The sequence below is a fragment of the Lygodium microphyllum genome, chromosome 8 (genome assembly GCF_053477565.2).
Source record: "Lygodium microphyllum isolate KBCC chromosome 8, Lygodium_microphyllum_v1.1.10, whole genome shotgun sequence".
Taxonomy (NCBI): Eukaryota; Viridiplantae; Streptophyta; class Polypodiopsida; order Schizaeales; family Lygodiaceae; genus Lygodium; species Lygodium microphyllum.
The window spans coordinates 41,138,188-41,160,521 of NC_141142.1; the positions used below are offsets into that span (position 1 = coordinate 41,138,188).

General features: G+C 38.9%; 1 protein-coding gene across 1 annotated transcript; it reads left to right on the plus strand.

Annotated features, from left to right (window-relative positions):
* Nucleotides 1-321: 321 nt before the first annotated feature.
* Nucleotides 322-4,060, plus strand: LOC148032199 (uncharacterized). The gene is made up of 3 exons (XM_087682841.1): nt 322-2,900; nt 3,162-3,208; nt 3,391-4,060. Exons 1-3 carry the CDS (start codon nt 591-593, stop codon nt 3,572-3,574), a joined length of 2,541 nt encoding a protein of 846 aa, XP_087538967.1. The 5' UTR covers nt 322-590; the 3' UTR covers nt 3,575-4,060.
* Nucleotides 4,061-22,334: the final 18,274 nt, after the last annotated feature.

Sequence of the window (22,334 nt, forward strand, 5' to 3'; positions counted from 1 at the left end):
AAATAGAAGGCAAAGAAAGAGAGAGAAAATTAGACAGGGAATTTGGGGGGGAGAAAGAGAGAGAGAGAGAGAAAAAAGATAAGAGAGAAATATGACAAATGGATTGTTAAACGAAATTACCGTGTGATAACTTCACTTGCCACTTCGACGCAGCGAAGCTGTCGCAAAGCGGCCTAGCATTCTGTGCGCGCGAGCTCACATTATCAGAAAAAGAAAGAAATGATTTTAGATCTCTAAAAAATGCATTTGTGTGGGCTCTTAAAAGAGATAAGAACCCTCAGCCCTCGTTTTCACACTGCAGTTTCCCGGTAAGGGGTGGGTAGTCGACCGTTTGCACGTTGGGGGTACCTACCGAAATTCAGTTTTTGGGGGGTGAAGGAAGAGATCCGTTATGCCAACGCCACTGCTATGCCATGCCATGCTTCTAGGCATGGCAGCAGGGCCCCATGATGAGAGCTCCTCTACCCCTCCCGAAGGTGCCATAGCCTAGCTCAAGCTCCTCTCTCTCTCATGGCAGATCCGCTCCCCATGCGCAGACTCCCAGCTGCCTGCCCCTTGTAAACAGCCCTCCCTTCTTCCATCAGGACGAGATGTATGGCAGGCGCCCCGACCGGGGAGCCTCTCTCGTTCCCCAGCCCCCTTCCAAGCACCTCGAGGCGCGCCACAGGTTCTCCTCCTGCCTGTTGCGCCCTTCCAAGAGGAAGTTCGACCTTGCCTGCAGCACCCAAGCCCCCGCCCCCAGCCGCGATGGCACCCCCTGCCGCGTACGGCACGTCGCCAAGGGTTCCGGCGAGTGCCACTCGGACACCGTCCATGACGCAGGTCAGGAGATCGTCGCACAGCGGCGCCAGGCTCGCACTAGTCTGTCCGGTAACATCCCTCCACCCATCTCCGGCCATGCTCAGAAATTTTCAGATCGCGAGAACTGGCTTGGGAATGAGAGCTCTGGCTCCGTACACTCACAAACCCTAAATACATCCGTGCGATGTGAGAATACTCCTAAGGCTGGGCAGGGAAAGCACTGCCAGACAGGGCACACTGACAGATATGTATGGAAGAAAGGCCTCAAGGATAGTACCAACATTCGGTCTTCGGTTGCATCGAAACAGGGTAGCCGGACATTGTCTTCTGACAGTGCCAAGAGCTGCGACAATCTCAAGCTGCAAGAAGCCCTCGAAGCTGAAAAGCTAGCCTTTCGCCTTCTCCAGGCCGAGCTAGAAGAGGAAAGGAATGCCTCAAGCTCAGCTGCAAATGAAGCTATGGCGATGATTGTGCGTCTCCAGGAGGAGAAGGCTGCAGTGATCATGGAAGCTAGGCAGTTCAAAAGAATGGCAGAAGAGAGAGAGATTCATAATCAGGAAGCTATCGCTCTCTTGAAGGAAATGCTCCTCAACAAAGAGGAAGAGACTTTGGCACTTGAGGGTGAACTTGCTACATACAGGTACACACTCCTTGGCATTGAAGGATCCTATCAAGACTTCAGTAATGTGCAAACTTTGGAGGACATGGGTATTTGTGGCTTCGAAGAAGCGCAGTCTATGCATTCCTATGTAGGTCTGAAAGCCTGGCCAAACTCTTCTGCCGACCCAGAACAGTTTCCTAGCATTTCAAACATCATGTTGGTGAAAGAAAGGCAAAGAGAGCTCACTGATTCACGATTTGTAAGTAGGAGAAACGGGAAAGATTTCAAAGATTTAATTTCTGGTAGTGTACGAAGCAATTTGGTCAGCTTCTTCAATCAGGCAGAGAAACCTGTTGATGGATCTCAAGAATACGATGGACCTGACTCTTCAAGATGCATGGATAAAAGTCATCCTATTTGTGCTAATAAGGATGACGTTGACATGATTGGAGGTGAGGCTAATTGTAAAGAACTTCATATGACTCTGCAGAACTTTACTGGTTCTGAAGTGGGAAAGCACTTTTGTCTCGATAGCCCCAAATTTGTCTCTAAGACTTCTCGATCTGCTGCTAGTACCTTGCAAGAGAGCAGAGTTGACAATCCAGGATCTGCAAAGAATGATACAGCTGACTCTCTCTGGGAGCGCATAATGAACCTTGAGCACCGACTTGACACGTTCGGAATGGATGAACAGCTTCATGTACATGAAGGTAGTGTAAATCCAAGAGCTTTACTGGGACTGGGTGGACCTGACTGTGATGTCCTAAATGGAAGCACACAAAGAGAGAGAGTCTTGGCACCAAGCTGTTTTCCAGTAGAATCTTTGGTAACAATAAGAAATAGCTCAGAAAGGCCAACCAAAGTTCAACGACTTGACTGTTCAGATGACATGCAAAGCCCTATTATTCGATGCAACAAGACTGCAGAATCTGAGCAGTTGAATTCTGGGTCAAAATTTTCAAACATGGAGTATTTCCAAGCTTCTGAAACTCCCTGCACTGTGGTGTCAGTTGATATTGGAGTTCATGATGTGTATGAAGTAGGCGACATGAGGAAAACTCAAATATGTCAGGGCCAGAATCTTGATTTGGAAAAGCCTGAATCACCAATGGGTAGGAGGGCTACACAGGAGTTGGGGGTTAGTATTCATAAGAAACAGAAGCCTGTAGACATTGAGATTCATGAAGATCATGGGTCACACTATATTGGAATGGCTTGTATGAGCAAGAATCAGAATGACACACTGCAATCTTCTGTGATGACTAGGGATACCTGTTCTGAGGAGGTACAACAATTGACTACACGGCTGCGAGTTCTTGAAGAGGAGAGGCACTTCATGCATGATGCCATCGACTCATTAAAGAAGGAAAATGAGGAGTTGAGATTGCTGCAAGAAATAGCATTGCAATTGCAAGTACTTAAGAAGACAGTAGGTAATGGCAAACAATCTAACAAGCGCCCACGAGAAGAGCAATCTTCATTTTTCTCCTTCCTAAAGGTGAATGCTTAGTTGCTCTTTAAATTCTTTAGGTTAAATTTTCTGCTGAAATGCTTTTGTCAGACCGGTAGTTGGCATGCAAGGAGATTGAGCATTGGCAAGGATGATTCTCATATTTGCTATTTATATGCTGATAACCAAAGATACGGTGGAAACTTGAAGAAGCAGTGATGGCAGTCCATTAAAAGCTTTCTAATATATAGCTGTTTCTGATGCATCAGATTGTGTATGCTAACTGACTGGGCTTTCCTTGCATTGCAGAATCTTCCAAGTCTTTTGCCCCGCAGCTTCTCCCAACATGAGAGAAGGTGAGTCTTTGTGAACAAACATGTCTTCTCATGTAGCCAAATAGAGTTGGGTGTTTGTGATAATTGGATGGTAAAAGTGTGTGCTACCCTGAAAAGCATACCATGTACTCTGGACAAGCCTTCAGTTCTGCAGAACAGGTTATTAGATAGCCTGAGGTTTTGACATTTGGACTGTTTTGCAGTCTCGGAGGATCACTTGGGAGAAATATTGGGTTTCCCACTATGCAAAGGAATGGAGTTGGTCTTTCCTGCCTGTTGGAAAGAACTCCTCAGTGCAAAACAGGTGTCCTAATGTTGAGAGGCTTGAAGGTGAGAATGCCTGTTCAGAGACAGGCATTTGTGCCATCAGACATGGTGCTGTCCTAATACAAGATGACTTGTATCTTGCCTGACTTGAAAGACTTCCAATTCTCCCAAGTAACTGTTGGATAGTGGAGGGGTCTTGCATTGTGTGTGCTTCTCAAAGGTTTGGTTTGAGATTTACTTTTTGCCTTGTGTTTGCTTGGGACCTTAGTGTATGTCAAAACTTGCTTTCACATATAGTCTTGTCCATGATAAGCTCTATATTAAGACATGTAACCCTATGCATGGGCCATGCCGTAGGCGAGCATGCTTTTTTGGTCTTGCCAAAAGGCAAGACATTGAAATTTGGCACCACGTGCCTACATTTCAGTGCATGTGCGTGCATTTATTGGTCCTGCCAAAAGGCATGACATAGGCACCAAGTGCCTTCAAACGAGTCAATTATGTGACGTTGTGTAACTGGCTCAAAATTGAGTTTAAAGTACTTGAACTCTTTTCTTGAGCTATTTTGAATATTCCATTTCTTTTTTTAGCATATTTATAATTGAATAGGATGATTTCAATCTTTGCTCTTAGATGGTCTTAATCCTTTACGAACCATTGGTCTTACTTGGTGTCTTCAATGGTCTTATTTTGTCTTCCTTGCTAACTTTCTTTTTTCATTCAATGCATTTTATCGATTCTCATTTGTTTACATACTTTGTTACAAGCATTTTTCACCTCAACAAACTTATCTCTCTATTTCCTCCCTACATATATGACATATATGGCAAGAGCATAGCCAACCAATCTTTGGCTCTTGTTCTTTTTGATATCTTAGGGTAAGACATTTACCCTTGTATATAAGAAACACTTGTTAAAAACAATACTAGGATAGTTTTGTATTGTAGAGGAAGACAAAGGTTTTTCAAGTATGTTGAAGAGGGAGTCTCCATGGTAGATCGTGGGACATTTGGAGCAAGTTTGAACGAAAAGAGCTTTTGGACTTGTTGGCGAATGTGGGCATTAATTGCCCATGACCTTGCCATGCAGTTAGCCCTTCTCTTGCATGCATGCAATGGGGGCAAACTCCCAAGCATTCCCTTGAGTTGGGGGGAAAGAGAGTGAGGGGAATGGGGGAGAGTTTCAAAAATGCACAACGTATGTGGATGCTCTATAGCGGAGGAGAGTGAGGGGAATGGGGGAGAGTTTCAAAGTGTAGAAGGCATGGAGTTGGATTATGTAGGTGCTTTGTAGGGGAGGAGAGTGAGGGGAAGGGTGGAAAGACTCCCAAGCATTCCCTTGAGTTGGGGGGAAAGAGAGTGAGGGGAATGGGGGAGAGTTTAATCTTGATGACCTTGACATTGAGTAGCTAGTGTGTGAGGACCAGAAGACATTCAAAGTTAGGAAGAAAGGAATGATTATTTAGGGTAAGCAAGTTTTATGAGTGCTTGTTGCCTCTCCCCCCACACATTTTTTTGATGGTTTTGGCACATGTTTTGTAGCCAAGCCTTGCTATTGTGGGAAAGACATTTTTCTTGTTGTGGTTGGCTCATGTGCTTGAGCGTGGGTGGATTATCAATCATGCAATTGACTATTGATGCAATCTCATATACTCAATTGAAAAACAAAGTTGTACATATTGTGGGATTGAAGGAAAGCTTGAATTTAATGTATCGGAAATCATGCAATTGACTATTGATGCAATCTCATATACTCAATTGAAAAACAAAGTTGTACATATTGTGGGATTGAAGGAAAGCTTGAATTTAATGTATCGGAAGCCTTTGCTGCAAATGACATTGAAGTGATTATTGATTTCAAGTTTTTGCCCTTGTGCTCTTTGCAAAGGATTGCTTAAAGAGATGCAAAAGAAGAAAAAGTGAAGAAATCACACAAAGTAGAGAATACTATGGAAGGTCAAATGTAGAACACGTAGTTGGCTCTAGTTCTTGTTCAAAATCGAAGAACGAAAGTGCATGAACTTATGTAGGTGGACAAACCATGGAATCCTCCAAGACTCAGCTTGCTATTAATAAAGAAAATGCGCAGCCAAATCCATGTAAGCCTTTACGATTGTAGCAACATAATAAAAAAGCAATAGAGGTTAGGAAAATGTTTCTCTTAAGGAACTTACTCGCAAGCCTTTGCTCCACTTGATGGGGATGATGACATACATACTCTATGACCAAGAAAGGTGTGTTACTTCTCAAGAGAAGGAAGTCTTTCATAGTAGCCTTGTAGGAAATGAAGCTTTGTAAGGAGTAGATTTTCAAATGCAATTCCAAGGCTACAAGTTTTACCAAGATAGCTTCTCTATAGGTAGGAAGTGGAGATTTGTTTTATTTATTCCCCTAATTCTTTAGTAGAGCAAGCATTGCCTAGGAAGAACTACAACAAATAATCGATGGCTTCAATGTAGCCTTGATGGGCAATTGGAACATGACTAAAGCAAGCGAACAATACAAGAGATGGATAGTTGGCAGTGTCAACAAGCATGAGTTCATTGATGTGGCCTTGATAGTAGATCAAAAGAATTTCCCCCTTGCACATGGCTATCAATAAGCAAATGGGGCAAATGTGAAGAGGGCAACTCAGTTGGATTGCCTCTATTTGACCAAGGGTAGTTGGTGGAACTACTCATAGATGCCATTTGTTTCTTTTTCAAAAGATCCTCTTTTTGTGTGAAACAAGTAGGTAAAAGATGAAAACAATGTGGCAACAATGGTGGAAATTCTATAGAAAATGGAGTTGCTATTTAAGAGATTATTGATATCACTAAAAAGAAGGCAAGATAAAGAAGGCATGTTGAGCTCCAAGAGGAGAAACGCAAGAGGGTAGCAACTTGGTTGAACCACCTTGTAACCAAGGGTGGCTTTTGGATGTCCTGAGAGACCAAATGCAAACAAATGCAAACTACTCGTAGATGTTATGTATTTTTTTTTTCAAAAGATCTCCTTTTTGTGAAAAAGCTAGGTAATAAATGGAAATGAAAGTCAAATTATGGTAGCTCACTAAAGTTCTCATTTATCAAGCTCCATTTGATAATATAGAACAATGCATGAATATTCACTAGAAACTTTGTGAGGCGTAGTTGTAGGATGAACCAATATCTACCTCTCTCTAAGGGTTTGATTGGTGATGACCCCCTTTTCTTAGGTCATCTATACATAAGAGCACCCTATTTACATTGAAGACAACAAGCTTTCTTATTTTAGGGATAATTGAATAGATAATGTGAGAACACATATGTATTACTATGAAAAAAAATGAGTACCATTAGCTTTTGTCATTAAAGAAGTTTAGGTACTTGTATCACCTTTGCTCTTAAAAATCTCCCTATTCAACGGAGTTATATAAGCATATGGCTTGTCTTTGGGAAGATAATGCTATTGATGCATTGAAGACAACAAGCTTCCTTATTTTAGGGATAATTGAATAGATAATGTGAGAACACATATGTATTACGATGAAAAAAAAAGAGTACCATTAGCTTTTGTCATTAAAGAAGTTTAGCTACTTGTATCACCTTTGCTCCTAAAAATCTCCCTTTTCAACGGAGTAATATAAGCATATGACTTGTCTTTGGGAAGATAATGCTATTGATGAAAGGTTATGCTAACTACAACAATGTTCTCACATAATCCATGTCTTGTTGCATGCCACTTGCATCATGCATTATTAATACTAAGGTACTAACAATAGATCAAAAGTTAAAAAGCTCTTCTCCCTTGGTTTGAAAACAAGGGATCTCATATTGACCTCTCATGGAAGCTCTCATTGTATCTTGCAGTGAGTACCTTGTCATCTATTGTCATATCATTGTTGTATCTTGCACATAGTCATCCAATGTCATATAATCTATATGGATTCTAGAGCAATGACTCCTCTAGAGTTGATATCTTGTGCATGTATGCTAGTATTTGCATAACATGTATTTGCATTTCAAATACAAACATTAAAATTAGTAAGTTTAGTAACCATGAGTAACTATGTTTAATATTATTGCAAGCAACTAGTATGATTATATTGTGACCTGACAAGACACATACCTCTCTATCTCCAAGAATGCATTGTGGACTACTTGTGTCATGCAAATGGTCTAACATCTTTTGTTCCATCTCGATTTGTTGGTGCTTGTTCTCCACAACTTGTTTAATGAGCTCCACGAGAGAGAGAGAGAGAGAGAGAGAGAGAGAGAGAGAGAGAGAGAGAGAGAGAGAGAGAGAGAGAGAGAGAGAGAGAGAGAGAGAGAGAGAGAGAGAGAGAGAGAGAGAGAGAGAGAGAGAGAGAGAGAGAGAGAGAGAGAGAGAGAGAGAGAGAGAGAGAGAATGCATTATTCATATTATAATATATTAATAATATCCTTTGTAATGTGTGCTATATATATTAATGTATCACTATATATTATAATATATATGCATTATCACATACGTATATTATCACGAGCATTATAATTAATAGCAACATATATAGATATATTTTTGTTTATATATATTTATACATTGATGTTAAAAAATAATTATACTAATACTAAATGAGTATTAATTATATTATCGTCATAAAAGTAGTACATTAATACTTGTATAGTACATATACCATAGTATTACTAACATACATATAAGATGTATTCAATGCATATAGGGTGCATGCAATACATTGTATCTACCAAGCCATATAGGGCACTAGCCAATACAAAACATATAGCATGCACACAGATATATGCATTGTTGAATGACATGTCAAACTCTATGTTAACATCTACAAATATTCATTTGATGTATTGAAATGCATTGTTGAATGACATGTCAAACTCTATGTTAACATCTACAAATATTCATTTGATGTATTGAAAGTTATATATATACCAATAGTTTTGATAATAAATTATTTATAGTTTTATATGTTAATAATAAATTTATATATAACTCTTTATGTGTGTGAGTGTGCATAGAGTGTGAGAGAGGAGAGGAGGGTAGGGGGTGGAGAGAGAGGAGGGGAGGAGGTGGTGTTGGGAAAAATTTCAATGAAAAGGGGGTCATCAACATCCCTATCTTTGGGCAAAAAATAAATCCAATACCCTTTCTCCCTATCTTTCTCAATCTCTCTCTCATCTCTCAACACATTTGATGCTCCATTATCTTGAAGTGGTTATATAAGGCTATCCCCTCCTATAATCTTCAACATTATTGTGGATGCAAAATCCTAAGGCAAGGTATTCCAAAAGCCTCCCCTCTCTACTTACATCTCTTTGTGTAGATTTCTCTCTCTCTCTCTCTGTCTATCTATCTATCTAATTATCTCTATTTATATGCATAGATCACACTTCAAATGGATCCATCAATATATGTAACATCAGAAGCTAGCAACGATGTTCATATTTTTGTATCCTCTCTAATTGCAAAACCAACGGTGAGGTATACAAAGATCTAGTTCTGAATGCTGAGAGAGGAGGAGATTTGTATTGGAAAGGGTGCATGTATTCTTGCTATCACCCACATGAATTGCCGAATACAAACTTTGTCAATCCATTGCAGGAGTGACGAGGAGGTTGACGAAGTGTGTATTCTAGATACTTTAGTTTCAAGTAACTATCTTGTGGAGAAAGGAAAGGGGATTACATTGAAAACATTACCTACCATAGATCTCATAGGCAATGTGAGATGAGCAACAATCAATGTGCAAGGCTCACCAACCTCTTGCATGGTGAAAACCAAGAACAAAACTAGTACAATAACACTTGATGTAAAAGAGGAGAATTGCATGGGGACATAGGCAAGCACTCAAACCACAAGTGTGGTTGAGTACATAATGTCTTCGAGGGGTGTTATTGAGTCCTGCATCATTTGCTTCATACTATGAGTTTTCTAGAGAGGGTGGAGGAAATCCTAGTTTTGTACAATGGTGATGTGGCATATGAGCTTCCACCATGTAGTAGACATGTGGCATATGGATGGTATGGAGTAGAACTATGATAGCCATTATTGGACAAATCCCACCTCAACATTGATGGCATACCTTGCAAGGCACAGTGTGTGGAAGTAAATGTCTCAAAGACCTAGACTGCCCAAATACATACTTATTTGGCCATTAGGTCACTATATTACTAAACTAGGTGGGATGGACAAGTGCTACATTTGATAGGTTTCTAAAAGAACCATGAGATAGCCTCTTGCCTTTTTGTACCCTATTATTACTAAGTTCTAAGAATTAGCACCCAACTCTTGCCATGTAGGGAGACTTAATACCAACATACCAACTATTGGAATGTCATCCAATGGTCTGGGAAGCCTTGGTTGCTTCTATTGCAAGCAACTCCCCATTTCACTCTCCAAGTGTGACTGTGTAGTATATTTTGTAATATCAAGGATCAAAATGACAAGATTGTTGATCCATTAGGACATGCATAAACATGAGATGCAAAGAGGCACTCGTAGAGCCAATGTGAAAGAGCTTTGAAGAGCTATAGAGGAAATGCTGAGATACTTTAGTGTAGTTGGCCCTTAGTACCTACAAATGACGATGGATAGAAGACTTGTGGATAAATATGCTAGTTTGTGAGTAAGGTGTTCCCAGGATTGACACCAAACTCTCATCAATGCTTGAAAAACTCCAACCATTGTTTAAAAGAATTTGTAACATATGCTTCCAATCAAGTTGTTGAACTACCAAGTTTATACCAATGTCATGAAAGAGTATAGAAAAAACAACCCAACCATTGAACTTGACTATTCCAAGCATGTAGGGTCAAACATATGGTTCGTGCAACAATACACATAGACAGTGACCAAGGGATGGATTCTTATCTTTTGAAGTTAAAACAATGCCATGCTTATAGATTTATTCATGATAGCCTATTTCTTGGTCAAGCTGTTAATGATAATAAATGGTACTTCAACTTCAAAATTGTCAACAATAGGTCTCGTGTTAAGGGTTGATCTAGTGAATCCCATGCAAGGAAATGGTGCTAGAGACCTATGCAATAGTTGGATATGATTTGACCATGCATGTCAAATAAATGATTGGACCACCATGGTAGCTTGTGTGTATGACCCAAGGTAATCACTCCAAATTTATTCTGTGAACACTACATGAACATATACATTATATTATTCCTTGAAGTTCAAATTGTGATTATATTTTGTAGTGTACAAGAGTTGATGACTATGGATGTATGTGAGATGAAGGAATAATATACATATGCATGTCTTGTTTTGTTTAAAGCTTAATAGAGTGGTGCGACCACCTCAAATCTGATTTTTTAGGGTTCATGGTAGATAAGGAAAATGGACGGTAGCCCACATGATATTCAATAATGGCTTAATGCGAGGAAGGGAAGGATCTTGATTGTTTCATTGGGAATAAAGTACACACCTTGCACTATGCAGATTGGAATTTGCAAGATGAACACAAGCATTTATGGCACATGTAGAGATGTGCATCAACAAGAGATGATGCAACTACACAATACTGGTTCATTTAGGCTCGTCTTCCCTCAAGGAAGGCTGTGGATTATAATATTCTTGTGATGGATTGTCGGCTGAGTTGGTGGCATCTTAAATATCCATGCTACAAATGACATTTGATGGGGTAAGTTCTATCCTAATGGTAGGTAGTAATATATGCTACTATATTTTCCTCAAACTCTATTGCACATTTGTTTTGATTTTGTATAAGTGGTAGAGGACATAGCTCATATGCCAATTACAAACTTGGTAGAGTTAGTGTATGCAAGATGGCTAGCATGTGAGGGCTTCAAAGAGACTATTAGCTTGTATGATGTATGTGTCAGTGATATAGGTTTATGCTTTATTACAAAGCATAAAATGGCATGCATTCATTGGGATGAAAATTCACGGTGTAGGACCTAGTGTAGAGAATATTTTATGCCGACTGCAACGAGGGAGTAGCCCTACACCAACCGTAGCAAGGATGGTGAAGGAGGTGATAGCTAGAAAAGAAATGCATCAACCACCTAATTTTAGGGGTGACAACATAACAATGGTAAGAAAATAAAAGAGTGGTGGGAAAGTAACATAAAAGGAAAAATGCCTCATAAGCGAGAGTACAAAACTCAAAATTAGCTTAGAAGAGAGGGTACAAGAATATTAAATTTTGGGGCCCCATCATTATCAAGCCCAACCAACGCCATTATCTCCAATTTCTTTAGAGGAAGTGATGGTAGAGACTGACCTACACGACACACTGTGGGCCATAAGAAGGATTCGAGTACATAGCCGTGTCCAATATCAAGGTTGGTTGACAATGAAAATGTAAGAAACCAATTAGAAACACAACACACGGGGCACTCACACCTTCATTTTGGGGTGTGATGGAATGGTCCAACTCATGAGAAGATTCTAGCAATCAACATTGAACATGGCATTAGGGGCACTCACATCTTCATTTTGGGTTGTGATGGAATGGTCCAACTCATGAGAAGATTCTAGCAATCACCATGGAACATGGCATTAGTTTATGTGGTTCTGCAATGATAGTATGGACCATGCATGGAACATATGTTCTTTCATTCAACACATGCCACTAGTCCCACAAGTATGGCTAGTGGCCCATGGCAAAGGTAGAAGAAATAAACATATTGGAGATTGATGGGTCTGCTTTACATAAAGCATCACACAAAGTGGACACTAATGAAGGCTCACATAGATATTGGCAACGTGCTCATAGACTGTAGGAAAAATGACAAATTCAACATTGGCTTTAGATGTAATTGTGAAGGACCACACAATGGTGAAAGCCTGAAAACATGAGGTTTTTAAACTAGACACACCCAACTCAAGTGTCATATAGGAGTGTTACAATGTGCACATTGCAAAGAACCCACATGTAATTGTTGAGATTTTATGAATTGTGATGCAGAAGGGAAGACGTATTTAGCATGCAAGCACTTGTACTATCTGTAACTTTGAGTGTTTAAAATAGATGCAAATGTAAACATGTTTATACACCAATCCATGCTCATAGAAGAAAATTTGCTCCTAATATTTGGAAACAAAAGAACTTTTTTGGTGTCACTCACAATGTGAGTAAGAAGAAACATACAAAAAAAAGCATTTATGCTATTTAGTTGCATGAATATTTCATTTGATAAGAAATGAAATTATCATAACTCATATGGTTTGCATTGATACATGTTTTTCAATATTTCTTTATCTTTATGTGCCTCAATTTGTATATATAAGATAATTGGATGAGTAAGAAAAGTGATATGAAGCATATGGAATAGATAGAAAATGGAAATGGTATATTGAATCAAAAAACTAGAATATAAATAATCTTATTGAAGCATAACTTACAAAGTTCGTCTCGAAGGAGGCCTCCAACTGCCACTCCTAAAATGTAATGTTTAGCTTGTTTTAACAAGAGTGCATACTACCTCTTTTTGTTGCTTCCACTTGCAAGACTTTCATTTATCTCATCTCTAATCTTCTTCCATTGCCCTTATTAGGTCACCTAGGTTGTTGTAACCCATCGTGATAAGCATCACATTCCTTTGGGCTAGGTGTTTGCAAATGCATGCACATATGTAAGCACTAGAAAATTGGTTAGTAACAGACAATTATGGGAACTCATTATGCAATCTATATATGATATAATCTGTGTGGATCGGATCCTACTTTTTCCTCTTCTCAGCAATGCTATGGCTTTATACCTATACTACAAGCTATGCAGCCTCATAATGAGCTTTTTTCCTTTGTCATTCATCAAGTGACATGTTTATTCAATGATCATGTATGACATGCCGAGAGAGAGAGAGAGAGAGAGAGAGAGAGAGAGAGAGAGAGAGAGAGAGAGAGAGAGAGAGAGAGAGATGTTGGGGGTAAAGGCATTTGTGCATGTGCCACCTTGTATTTAAATCATACATTATGATCGCACACCTATACACCATAGGTGGTAGGCACTCATCATTGTCACTTTATTCTTTATTGAGTTCCCACATATGGTGTCTCTCTCTCTTTCTCTCTTGTTCCATCCGCAATAGCTCTTGCTTTGCTCTTACTTTCGCTTCTTGTGTGCTTCCACTCAAGCTCTATCTTTTAACTAGTATCAAAGCCAAACATTCAAGGAGCTTCTTCATCTTTTTCTTCAGCTCAGATTCAAAGCTTCAACTCAAGGTTTCATAATAGCCATTGTTTCTTCCTCTCGGGGTATGCATTGAGTCTTTCCTTCTCTTAGCTTGTGCCACTTGCTCTTACCTTGTCGAGGAGCTTCCTAGGGGTTAGCTGAGCCTTATTGAGTGCTTGTTGAGTTGAGGAGCAACCACTTTATCTATTTTGAGTGGATACAGAGCATGATGTAGAAGTCATGGACAACTGTGGTAGCTTGACAACACAATCATATTTTGGCCATAACTTTTGTGTACAGTATCCGATTCAAGCATTTTGTAGCTAAAAACAAAGTGTGATAATAGCTAAAGATTTGGACACTCACAGAAAAGATTATGCATAGTTTTATGTTCTCTATTTTACATAGAATAGAACAATTTTGATTTGGACATCAAACAATAAATTCCATAATGCATGTTTGAAGCTTTGGGGATGCTATTTTGGTGCATGGATGGTATAGTTATGCTTTTGGGATGCTATTTGGATTGTTTAAAGCTTGATTAGCTCAATTTTGTAGAGGTTTTTTGCTATCATAATAGATTGGATAGCATCCATACAATAGTAAACTCCATGATTTGAATGCTTATTGTGGTTATATGGTATTTTAAGTGTGCTACACATCTATGGTGATATCTAGCATTGATGTACAAGCCCAGATATGGTTATGGCATGCTTTGGCACTTGGATTTGAGTTATATTTAATGTACTTGGGATTTGGTTAGTTTCTTTGAGCTTTTATGCTTACTTATAATGGGTATTGAAGCGTCATTTGATACTTATGCTCTTGGATATATTTGTGATGTGCTTGCACTTGCCAGATGCTTTGATGTATATGTCTAGAGATTTGCTTGCTTTCTTTGGATTCTAGATATGCTTCTACTGGGAGTTTCTTGTACTTACTTGGTAGAGCTTGGTTCTTTGAGACAATGGGACTCTTGGTTCATATATATGCTCTCTTGTATGCTATTGGATGTAGTTACCTCTGCTTGTGGGATGATTTGATTTTGTATGCTTTGGACATTGACACTATCCTCTATCAATAGTTTGTCAGTGATGTATAGTGTATGGCTTACTAATACTTTGAGTTAATTTGATAGTCTTTGGTACTTGTGGTCTATCCTTTGTTACTGTTAATTATATTCTTTGTACCTGGTTACTACTTGGATATCCCTAGTAGTGGATGCTTGCTTTCTTAGCTATTTTCCCACATTTGGATTGATATATGCTACTGTTCTTATTTCAACATTGCTATAATTAAAGTTTTTACCATTATTTTGGAGAGTAGACATTATAATTTGGTAATCTATCACTTGTTTTTTGTGGACAAATCTATTGGTCTTTCCTCATGTTTTGCCTTTGTTTTAGTTGAGTTTTGGGGGATGATTTGTAGTCATTTACACCAGCCCATTCTCTTGGATTTTACATTGGTATACTATCATGATGGCCAATTCTTCGAATGGTAGTGCTATTTTTAATATTGAAAAGCTTGATGGCACAAACTTCAGCTATTGGAAGACGCAAATATGATAGGTAGTGGTTCAAAAGAAGTAGGCTAGGCCTTTGAAAATGAAAAGTGTAAAGCCCGAATGCATTGATCAAGATACTTGGGATGAGTTGGATGAGCTATGCAAATCTAGTATTATATTGTCATTATCAAAACATGTTTATTTCAATGTTGTGGTACCTGAGGATAATCCTTGACAGTTATAGAAGAAGATATGTAGAGCAAAGTCTTGCTTCATAGACATATTGGTTAAAACAGTTCATAGACCTTTGCATGAAGGAAGGGACTAGTGTGCCGACACATCTGAATGAGTTTCACTCGATTTTTAACTAGTTGACTTGGAAGGGCATTGAGTTTAAGGATAATATTCCTCTCTTGTTCTTGTTTGTAACACTTTGTGAGTCATGGGGAACTTCCCATATATTGCCATGTGTACTAATATGCCTAAGGATGGTTTGAAACTCCAAGATATTGAGGGTGCCTTACTCACAAGGAGATAAACAGAAAGAATGTGGATGTAGCCTATACCCATCATGCATTGGCTGTTAGGGATAGACATGATGGTAAGAGTAGTAATGACTGTTGTGTTAGAGATTCGCAGAGGTCTTAGTCTTGCGGGCAGTCTCGCAATAAGTCTCGTGGTCATAAGGCCTCTCTTACATGTCATTATTGTAGGAAGTACAATCACATTAGGCCACATTGCTATAATATGCATGATGTTAAGTCCAAGGAGAAAGGCAAGGGTAAATTTCACGATAAGTCTGATGATCATAGCATTGTTTCTAGTACGTCTAGCATGTAAATCGAGGAGATAAATGCCTTGGAGCCTAAGTTTGATGATGATTACATCTTGCTAGATTCTTCTCTTGATGTTAATAAGTTGGCTGATGCCTCATCTACTTTTTCTTAGTGTTGGCCGCTCAAATCGGGGGCTTCTTTTCATATATCCTTGTATAAGGATTGGTTTAATTCATGTCGTAGCATGACAGGTTCTGTGAGACTCGGGATTGGCATTGGATATTATTGGCATTAGTGATGTTAAATTGTAGTTTACTTCACGCAACACTTTTATTTTGCATGATGTATGCCATGTTCGAGCTTTGACCAAAAGCCTACTCTCTACTAGATAGTTGGATGATGTAGGGTATCATGTATCTTTTGGTGATTCTGCATGGAATATTACCCGTGGGAATCTTGCCTTTGCTCGAGGTGCCAAGTCTAGCAGTCCCTATCCCTTGCTTGTATCTAAGTCTATTGACCAAATTTTGGATGTGGGCTGATATTGTCACCTTGGAAACATGTCCTTAAAAGGAATGAAAATGCTTTCTTGTTTGCAGTAACTTCTACCCCTTGACTACAAATGTTTCGATTTATGTGATCATTTTCTTTATGGTAGGAAGACACATAGTTCTCATAAGAAGTCTAGTATTATACACATGGGCAAGACTCTAGCTCTTATTCATTTTGATACATGTGATTCCTACCCTGTCAATCACTAAGTGGCATGAGTACTTTGTGACTTTCTTTGATGATTATTCACATAAGGTATGGGTATATCCCATAAAGCAAAAATCAAATGTATTGGCTACATTTCAGCATTGGCTTGCTCTTGTTGAGAACATGTCTGGGTATAGGCTCAAATACCTAAGGTCGGATAATGGGGATGAATATGTCTCTGTAGCATTTGAGTAGTTTTGTGATGAGCAGGATATTAAGCATTAGGTGATTGCTATTGGTTGTCGGGTTCCCTTGCCTAGTGAAAAGCGTGCTTTGCCATGTAAGTGGGTGTACAAGTTGAAGAGTACCTCGAGACACCCCAAGTAGGCATATAAGTCCAAATTGATTGCAAAGGGTTTTAAGAAAGGAGCACGGTATTGAATTTAATAAGGTATTTTCTCAAGTGGTCAAAATGTCTATCATATGCTTAGTATTGGATTTGGTGGCACAGCTAGATTTGGACCTTTATCAGATGGATGTAAAGAAAACTTTCTTACATGGGTACCTTCATGATGAAAGTTATATGTAGTAGACTAAAGGATTTGGAAAAAAAGACAGGGAATACCTACTGTGCACATTGAGAAAGAGCCTCTGTGGCTTTAAGTAGGTACCTAGGAAATAGTGCCACACATTTGATAATTTCATGCATTCATAGGGATATACACATAGTGATATGGATCAATATCTCTACATCAAGAAGTCTCATAATGGTAGCCTTATTATCTTGGTACTTTATGTGGTTGATATATTGATTGTTGGAAGAGCTCATGATGAGTTGATGCCTTGAAAAGTCAACTCAAGAATAGCTTTGAGATGAAGAACATGGGACATTCCTCACATATTCTTGGCATGCATATTACACATGATCACTCTAAGGGACTCCTTTACTTATCATAGAAGAACTACATACAGAAGGTCTTGAGCACTTTCATATGCAAGGTGTTAAGCTTATTGGTTGTTCTTTACCTTACCATGTGAAGGTTAGTGAGATGGATTGTCCCCATTCAAATGATCAGAAGGCCAAGATGGCCAAGATCCCTTATGCATCTGTAGTGGGCAGTTTGATGTATGTCATGATAGCAACTCATCCAGGCATAGCATTTGCAGTGGGAATTGTGGCATGCTATATGGCTACACCTAATCAATGACATTGGGATGCCATGAAGGATAACATGAGGTACCTAAAAGGCACTACAGATATGAACATTTGATTTGGTAGTCAAGATACTACACTCCTGGGTTACACTAACTCTGACTATACAAGACATGTAGATAGTAGTATGTCTAGGATGTCCACCTCTAGGTATGTATTTAGTTTTGTTGGAGGTGTTGTTGGATGTCAAGGGTATAGAAATGCACAACCTTATCTACTACTTACTGAGGGAGAGTATGTTGTAGCCATTGAGGCTTGCAAGAAGGCTCTATGGTTAGGCCATTGATCTTGGTATTTTTTGTTATAATCCTACACTACGTTTGGATTCTATGAGTGCTATATGGTTAGGCTAAGAATTTAGTCTTCCATGTGTAAGGTGCACTATCACTTCATCAAGGAGGTTGCAAAGAGGGCAAGTCTATTGAACTTGTCAAGATTTCAATTGACAAGAATCTTGTAGATCTCCTCACTAAAAGTCTCTCCGTGTGGAATATTTTAACTTTCTTAAAAAGATGATGGGTATAGGATGACATGACATCTAATCCTCATATTGTTATACTTTATATACATTTGTACTTTGTTACTTTTTTCTTGTTCCCTCCTTACGAGAGGCACATTTTCCTTTAATTGGGAGGTTGTTGGGGATAAAGGCACCTGTGTCTATGCCACTCTATATTTACTTCTTACACTATGACTACATACCTATACACTGCAAGTGGTGTGGGCACCCATCACTGCCACTTTATTCTATATTTTTTTAGTGACTATTGAATAAGGGAGGCCAGCCACACATTGTGACTATTGGATTTTCCATATATGCTCTCTCTCTCTCTCTCTCTCTCTCTCTCTCTCTCTCTCTCTCTCTCTCTCTCTCTCTCTCTCTCTCTCTCTTGCTTCATCTGCCATAGCTCTTGCCCACTTGTGTGCTTCCACAGAGAGAGAGAGAGAGAGAGAGAGAGAGAGAGAGAGAGAGAGAGAGAGAGAGAGAGAGAGAGAGAGAGAGAGAGAGAGAGAGAGAGAGAGAGAGAGAGAGAGAGAGAGAGAGAGAGAGAGAGAGAGAGAGAGAGAGATGATGATGATGATGATGTATCGATGTATGCAAAGGGCAAAAATGACCTATGAGATCACGAACTACATTTCTCTGTATGATGATACAACTATATGGAAAGAATATAAATGAAAAGGTAATAGATAATATGAGAAAGCTAAAAGCTTTAGGTAAGGAGAACTCTAGTTGACAAACACAAAGCACTAGCTACTACAATCTGTCCACCATGTCTTCTAGCAATTTGTGGAGTATGTGGACAATAGTACTACTTGAAGGCGAAGGTGACAATAAAAGGTATTCCATGTCTTATTATTATTCTTAATGATAGTATATCACCATTTTGATAGACCTAGATATGCTTCTCTGCCTTTAGTTTTAGGTATCTATCCCTACTTCCCTATGCTTGGTAAGAATTTTGATAAACTGTGATATTCAGGGGGTCTACCCACTTCATTGTGATGTTTTTAGTTAGTTTTCTATATGATTAATGTAGTATCCAACTGGTATTCACTATGCAACAAACTGGTATTAACCTCTGTTGCATAGTGAATACTAGTTTGTTCTATTGAGGGGTTCTTCAATTAGTGTTGGGTGAGGAATATGTGGAACATTTGGAGGAATATAGACTTGCTGCGCTACCATTTGGAAAAAGGAATAATAATCACTATATTTATCCATTGAAAAATAATAAAATACAATTTAATTACTACTTTTATACTTGATCAATCTTTTTACCACAAAAAGTGACTGTGGTAGGTTATGCATGAGCATGCACCCACTACACGAATAGTTAGGCACAACAAAAAGGTACCATGTGGCTCCTAAAAAACCACCAACATCGATAGTCCACATCTATCATGACACCTTCATCATTGACCATCGCCTTTCCCTCCTCTTCAAGCCAACTCTAGTGCTCTCAATTCCTTTTATCATGCCACCCACATATCTTCTACCAAGTTGGTAGGTGAATTGGGTAGTCGACCTCTAACAACCCCCAAGACAACATCACATGATAAAGACCGAGGATCTCCCCTCAACAAAACCCACAAGATAGCACCATTGAAAATGTGATCAAATATTCTTGATCACTCACTCCTCATCGAGACTTCAACTCAATACTTAAGCAATTTAAACCTTCAAGCTCAGAATTTACCATTTTTAGAGAGAAACTGATACAAAAACAACCATGGTTGAGACTAACAACACAATCTTTCAGATTCACACAACTCCCATTTTTTAAGGGATGGTAGCCTCAAGCAGTGAAAAATTAGTTGTAAATCCTTTTTGTTCTTCTTTTCTCAGAGTACACATAAATATAAACAAAAAATGCAAGTAACCAAAGCTTTATACAATAAATTTTCATGCCAATTATGTTGCTACAAGCATTTCACTATTGTAGACATTCCATTATTGTAACAAAACAGAGTTTACACTGATATAGCGATGGATAATCATGATGACTTTCATGGGAAACCAAGTTGGTGGTGTAGATGCTTTAGAATTCACCTGTTGCCTCATGCAACATAGAAATTGCCTCATAGAGCATTGCAAAATAACACTACTAATCTATATAGCAAAGACATAACTTCTTTGCTCCAAAAAACACAAACTTGCAAATAGGAGGACACTTTCTTTGATTTCATATTATCATTTCAGCATAACAGTAGATATATCTCCTCATATCTTGCATTGATGAAGAGTTACGAAGCTTCGAATGTTATGAGCTCTAATTCATCATTTTCCTGACTGCAAATCCTTTTGAATTTCCATTAACTCGAGTCTGTGCATTCAACACCTGCCCATAATACTAACATACATCACTCTCAACACGACGAAGAACAACCCTCTGCTATCTCTCACTCATATCCATACATCAGAATAGATCTGCATACTCTGTGCCCCACACAACAATAGAAGAAAACAAGACAAAAGGAAGGCTCTTATTGCCATAATTTGAAAACTGAGAACTTGCATCACCTAATTGGCTTCAATAGCCCCATCTTTAATATACTGCCATCATGCTCCATGACTCCGAAAACTTCAGCTGCACGACCTCTTTCTTCTAAAAACTTGTTGTTCTTCTTCTAAGCATCAAATTTCTCCCTTCTCTTCAGACCGCAAGATTCTTCTCTCTCTCTCTCTCTCTCTCTCTCTCTCTCTCTCTCTCTCTCTCTCTCTCTCTCTCTCTCTCTCTAATACGCTAATTGTCTTGTGCAGAACCCTTCTTCCCCTCTCTTCTTTTTATAAAAAAAACTCCTCACATTTTTACTTTTTTCCCTATTCTACCAAGTTGCCCCCTTGCTTCCCCTCAGTTTTTACTAGATGGCAAACATGCCCCCTGCCACGTAAAATTTCATTCGAGGACTCAAAATCGGAAGCGAGAACATGTTCCTTGTATGAGGATATCTCTTCCTACATGAGGCGTGTGGCTCAAAACTGAAATATCACAACCACATGTCGAACATGCATGGTACCACTTGGGATTTCCACCTATGAACCCCACTCCCGCTATGGGTAGGTGTTAGAAAGACAAAAAATGATATTTGCATGTGTTATCCTACTTGACCCCATGCAGAATCATGTCCCTAGTTGCTCATTTTCACCCACCATGATTAGCCACCCCCCTAGTTTGGAATACAAAGTGTGAACAAACCTTTATTAAAAGCTTTGAAAACATCTAACAAAGACAAACTTATTTTCTTGAAAATTTGCCTCATAGAGTATTGCATAGAATAGCTCATAAATTTCTAACTAGGTCTTGGATCGCCAAGCTTCAAAAATGAAAGTTGTAGCTCTCTTTCAATGTAGAACTCTCCAAAACAACTTAGAGAAAAGTTCTTTCAGCTGCTATCTTGAAATAGCTTTGCATAGCTTGCAATCCTAAATTTTTGCATGCCCACTTTAGACATCAACCTTCCAAAGACCATAACTTTCACGTTCTTGCTTGGATCAGCACCAAACTTGACAGAGACCTTTAGTAGGTGTCAAAGCACACTTTAAATATGATGTCCATCATTTACAAGCATATGATCAACACTAGATTTCAAAAAATTGAATCTTCCCCAAACAATACATTGGAAGCAACCTACTCTACATATAGTATGTACATTACTTACATCCCCTTTATTTACAGGATTTTACAAATATATTTCTTTAGACGGAACCCATTGATTCTATTGTTGTGAACAGTCCCATCTAAATCTTATAGCAAGTAAGTGCCATTTTCAAACTTCTCCTTGATGAGGAAAGGTCCTTCCCATCCAACTCAAAACTTGGTTTGAAAAGTGGAGTCCAAGCTAGTGTGATATCTCATAAACCAACATTCCCTCAGCAAGATTCTTCTTCTTCAACTATGTATTAAACCATTCCCTTCTCTTCACAATCTATTTTTTATAACAATCCATTGCTTGTTGCTTATCCAACTATAAGGTATGCAAGTTCAATCCTCTGTCAACTCCCAATCCTATTTTATCTAATTGATGCTTTCTTACAAACTCCATTGTAGGGAACATGAC

Excerpts from the sequence above, each read along its gene's own strand:
- LOC148032199 (XM_087682841.1), top strand. The coding sequence starts at position 591 with ATGTATGGCAGGCGCCCCGACCGGGGAGCCTCTCTCGTTCCCCAGCCC. Across the intron at positions 2,901-3,161 it reads CATTTTTCTCCTTCCTAAAG|AATCTTCCAAGTCTTTTGCC; the intron begins GTGAATGCTTAG and ends CTTGCATTGCAG. Across the intron at positions 3,209-3,390 it reads TTCTCCCAACATGAGAGAAG|TCTCGGAGGATCACTTGGGA; the intron begins GTGAGTCTTTGT and ends ACTGTTTTGCAG.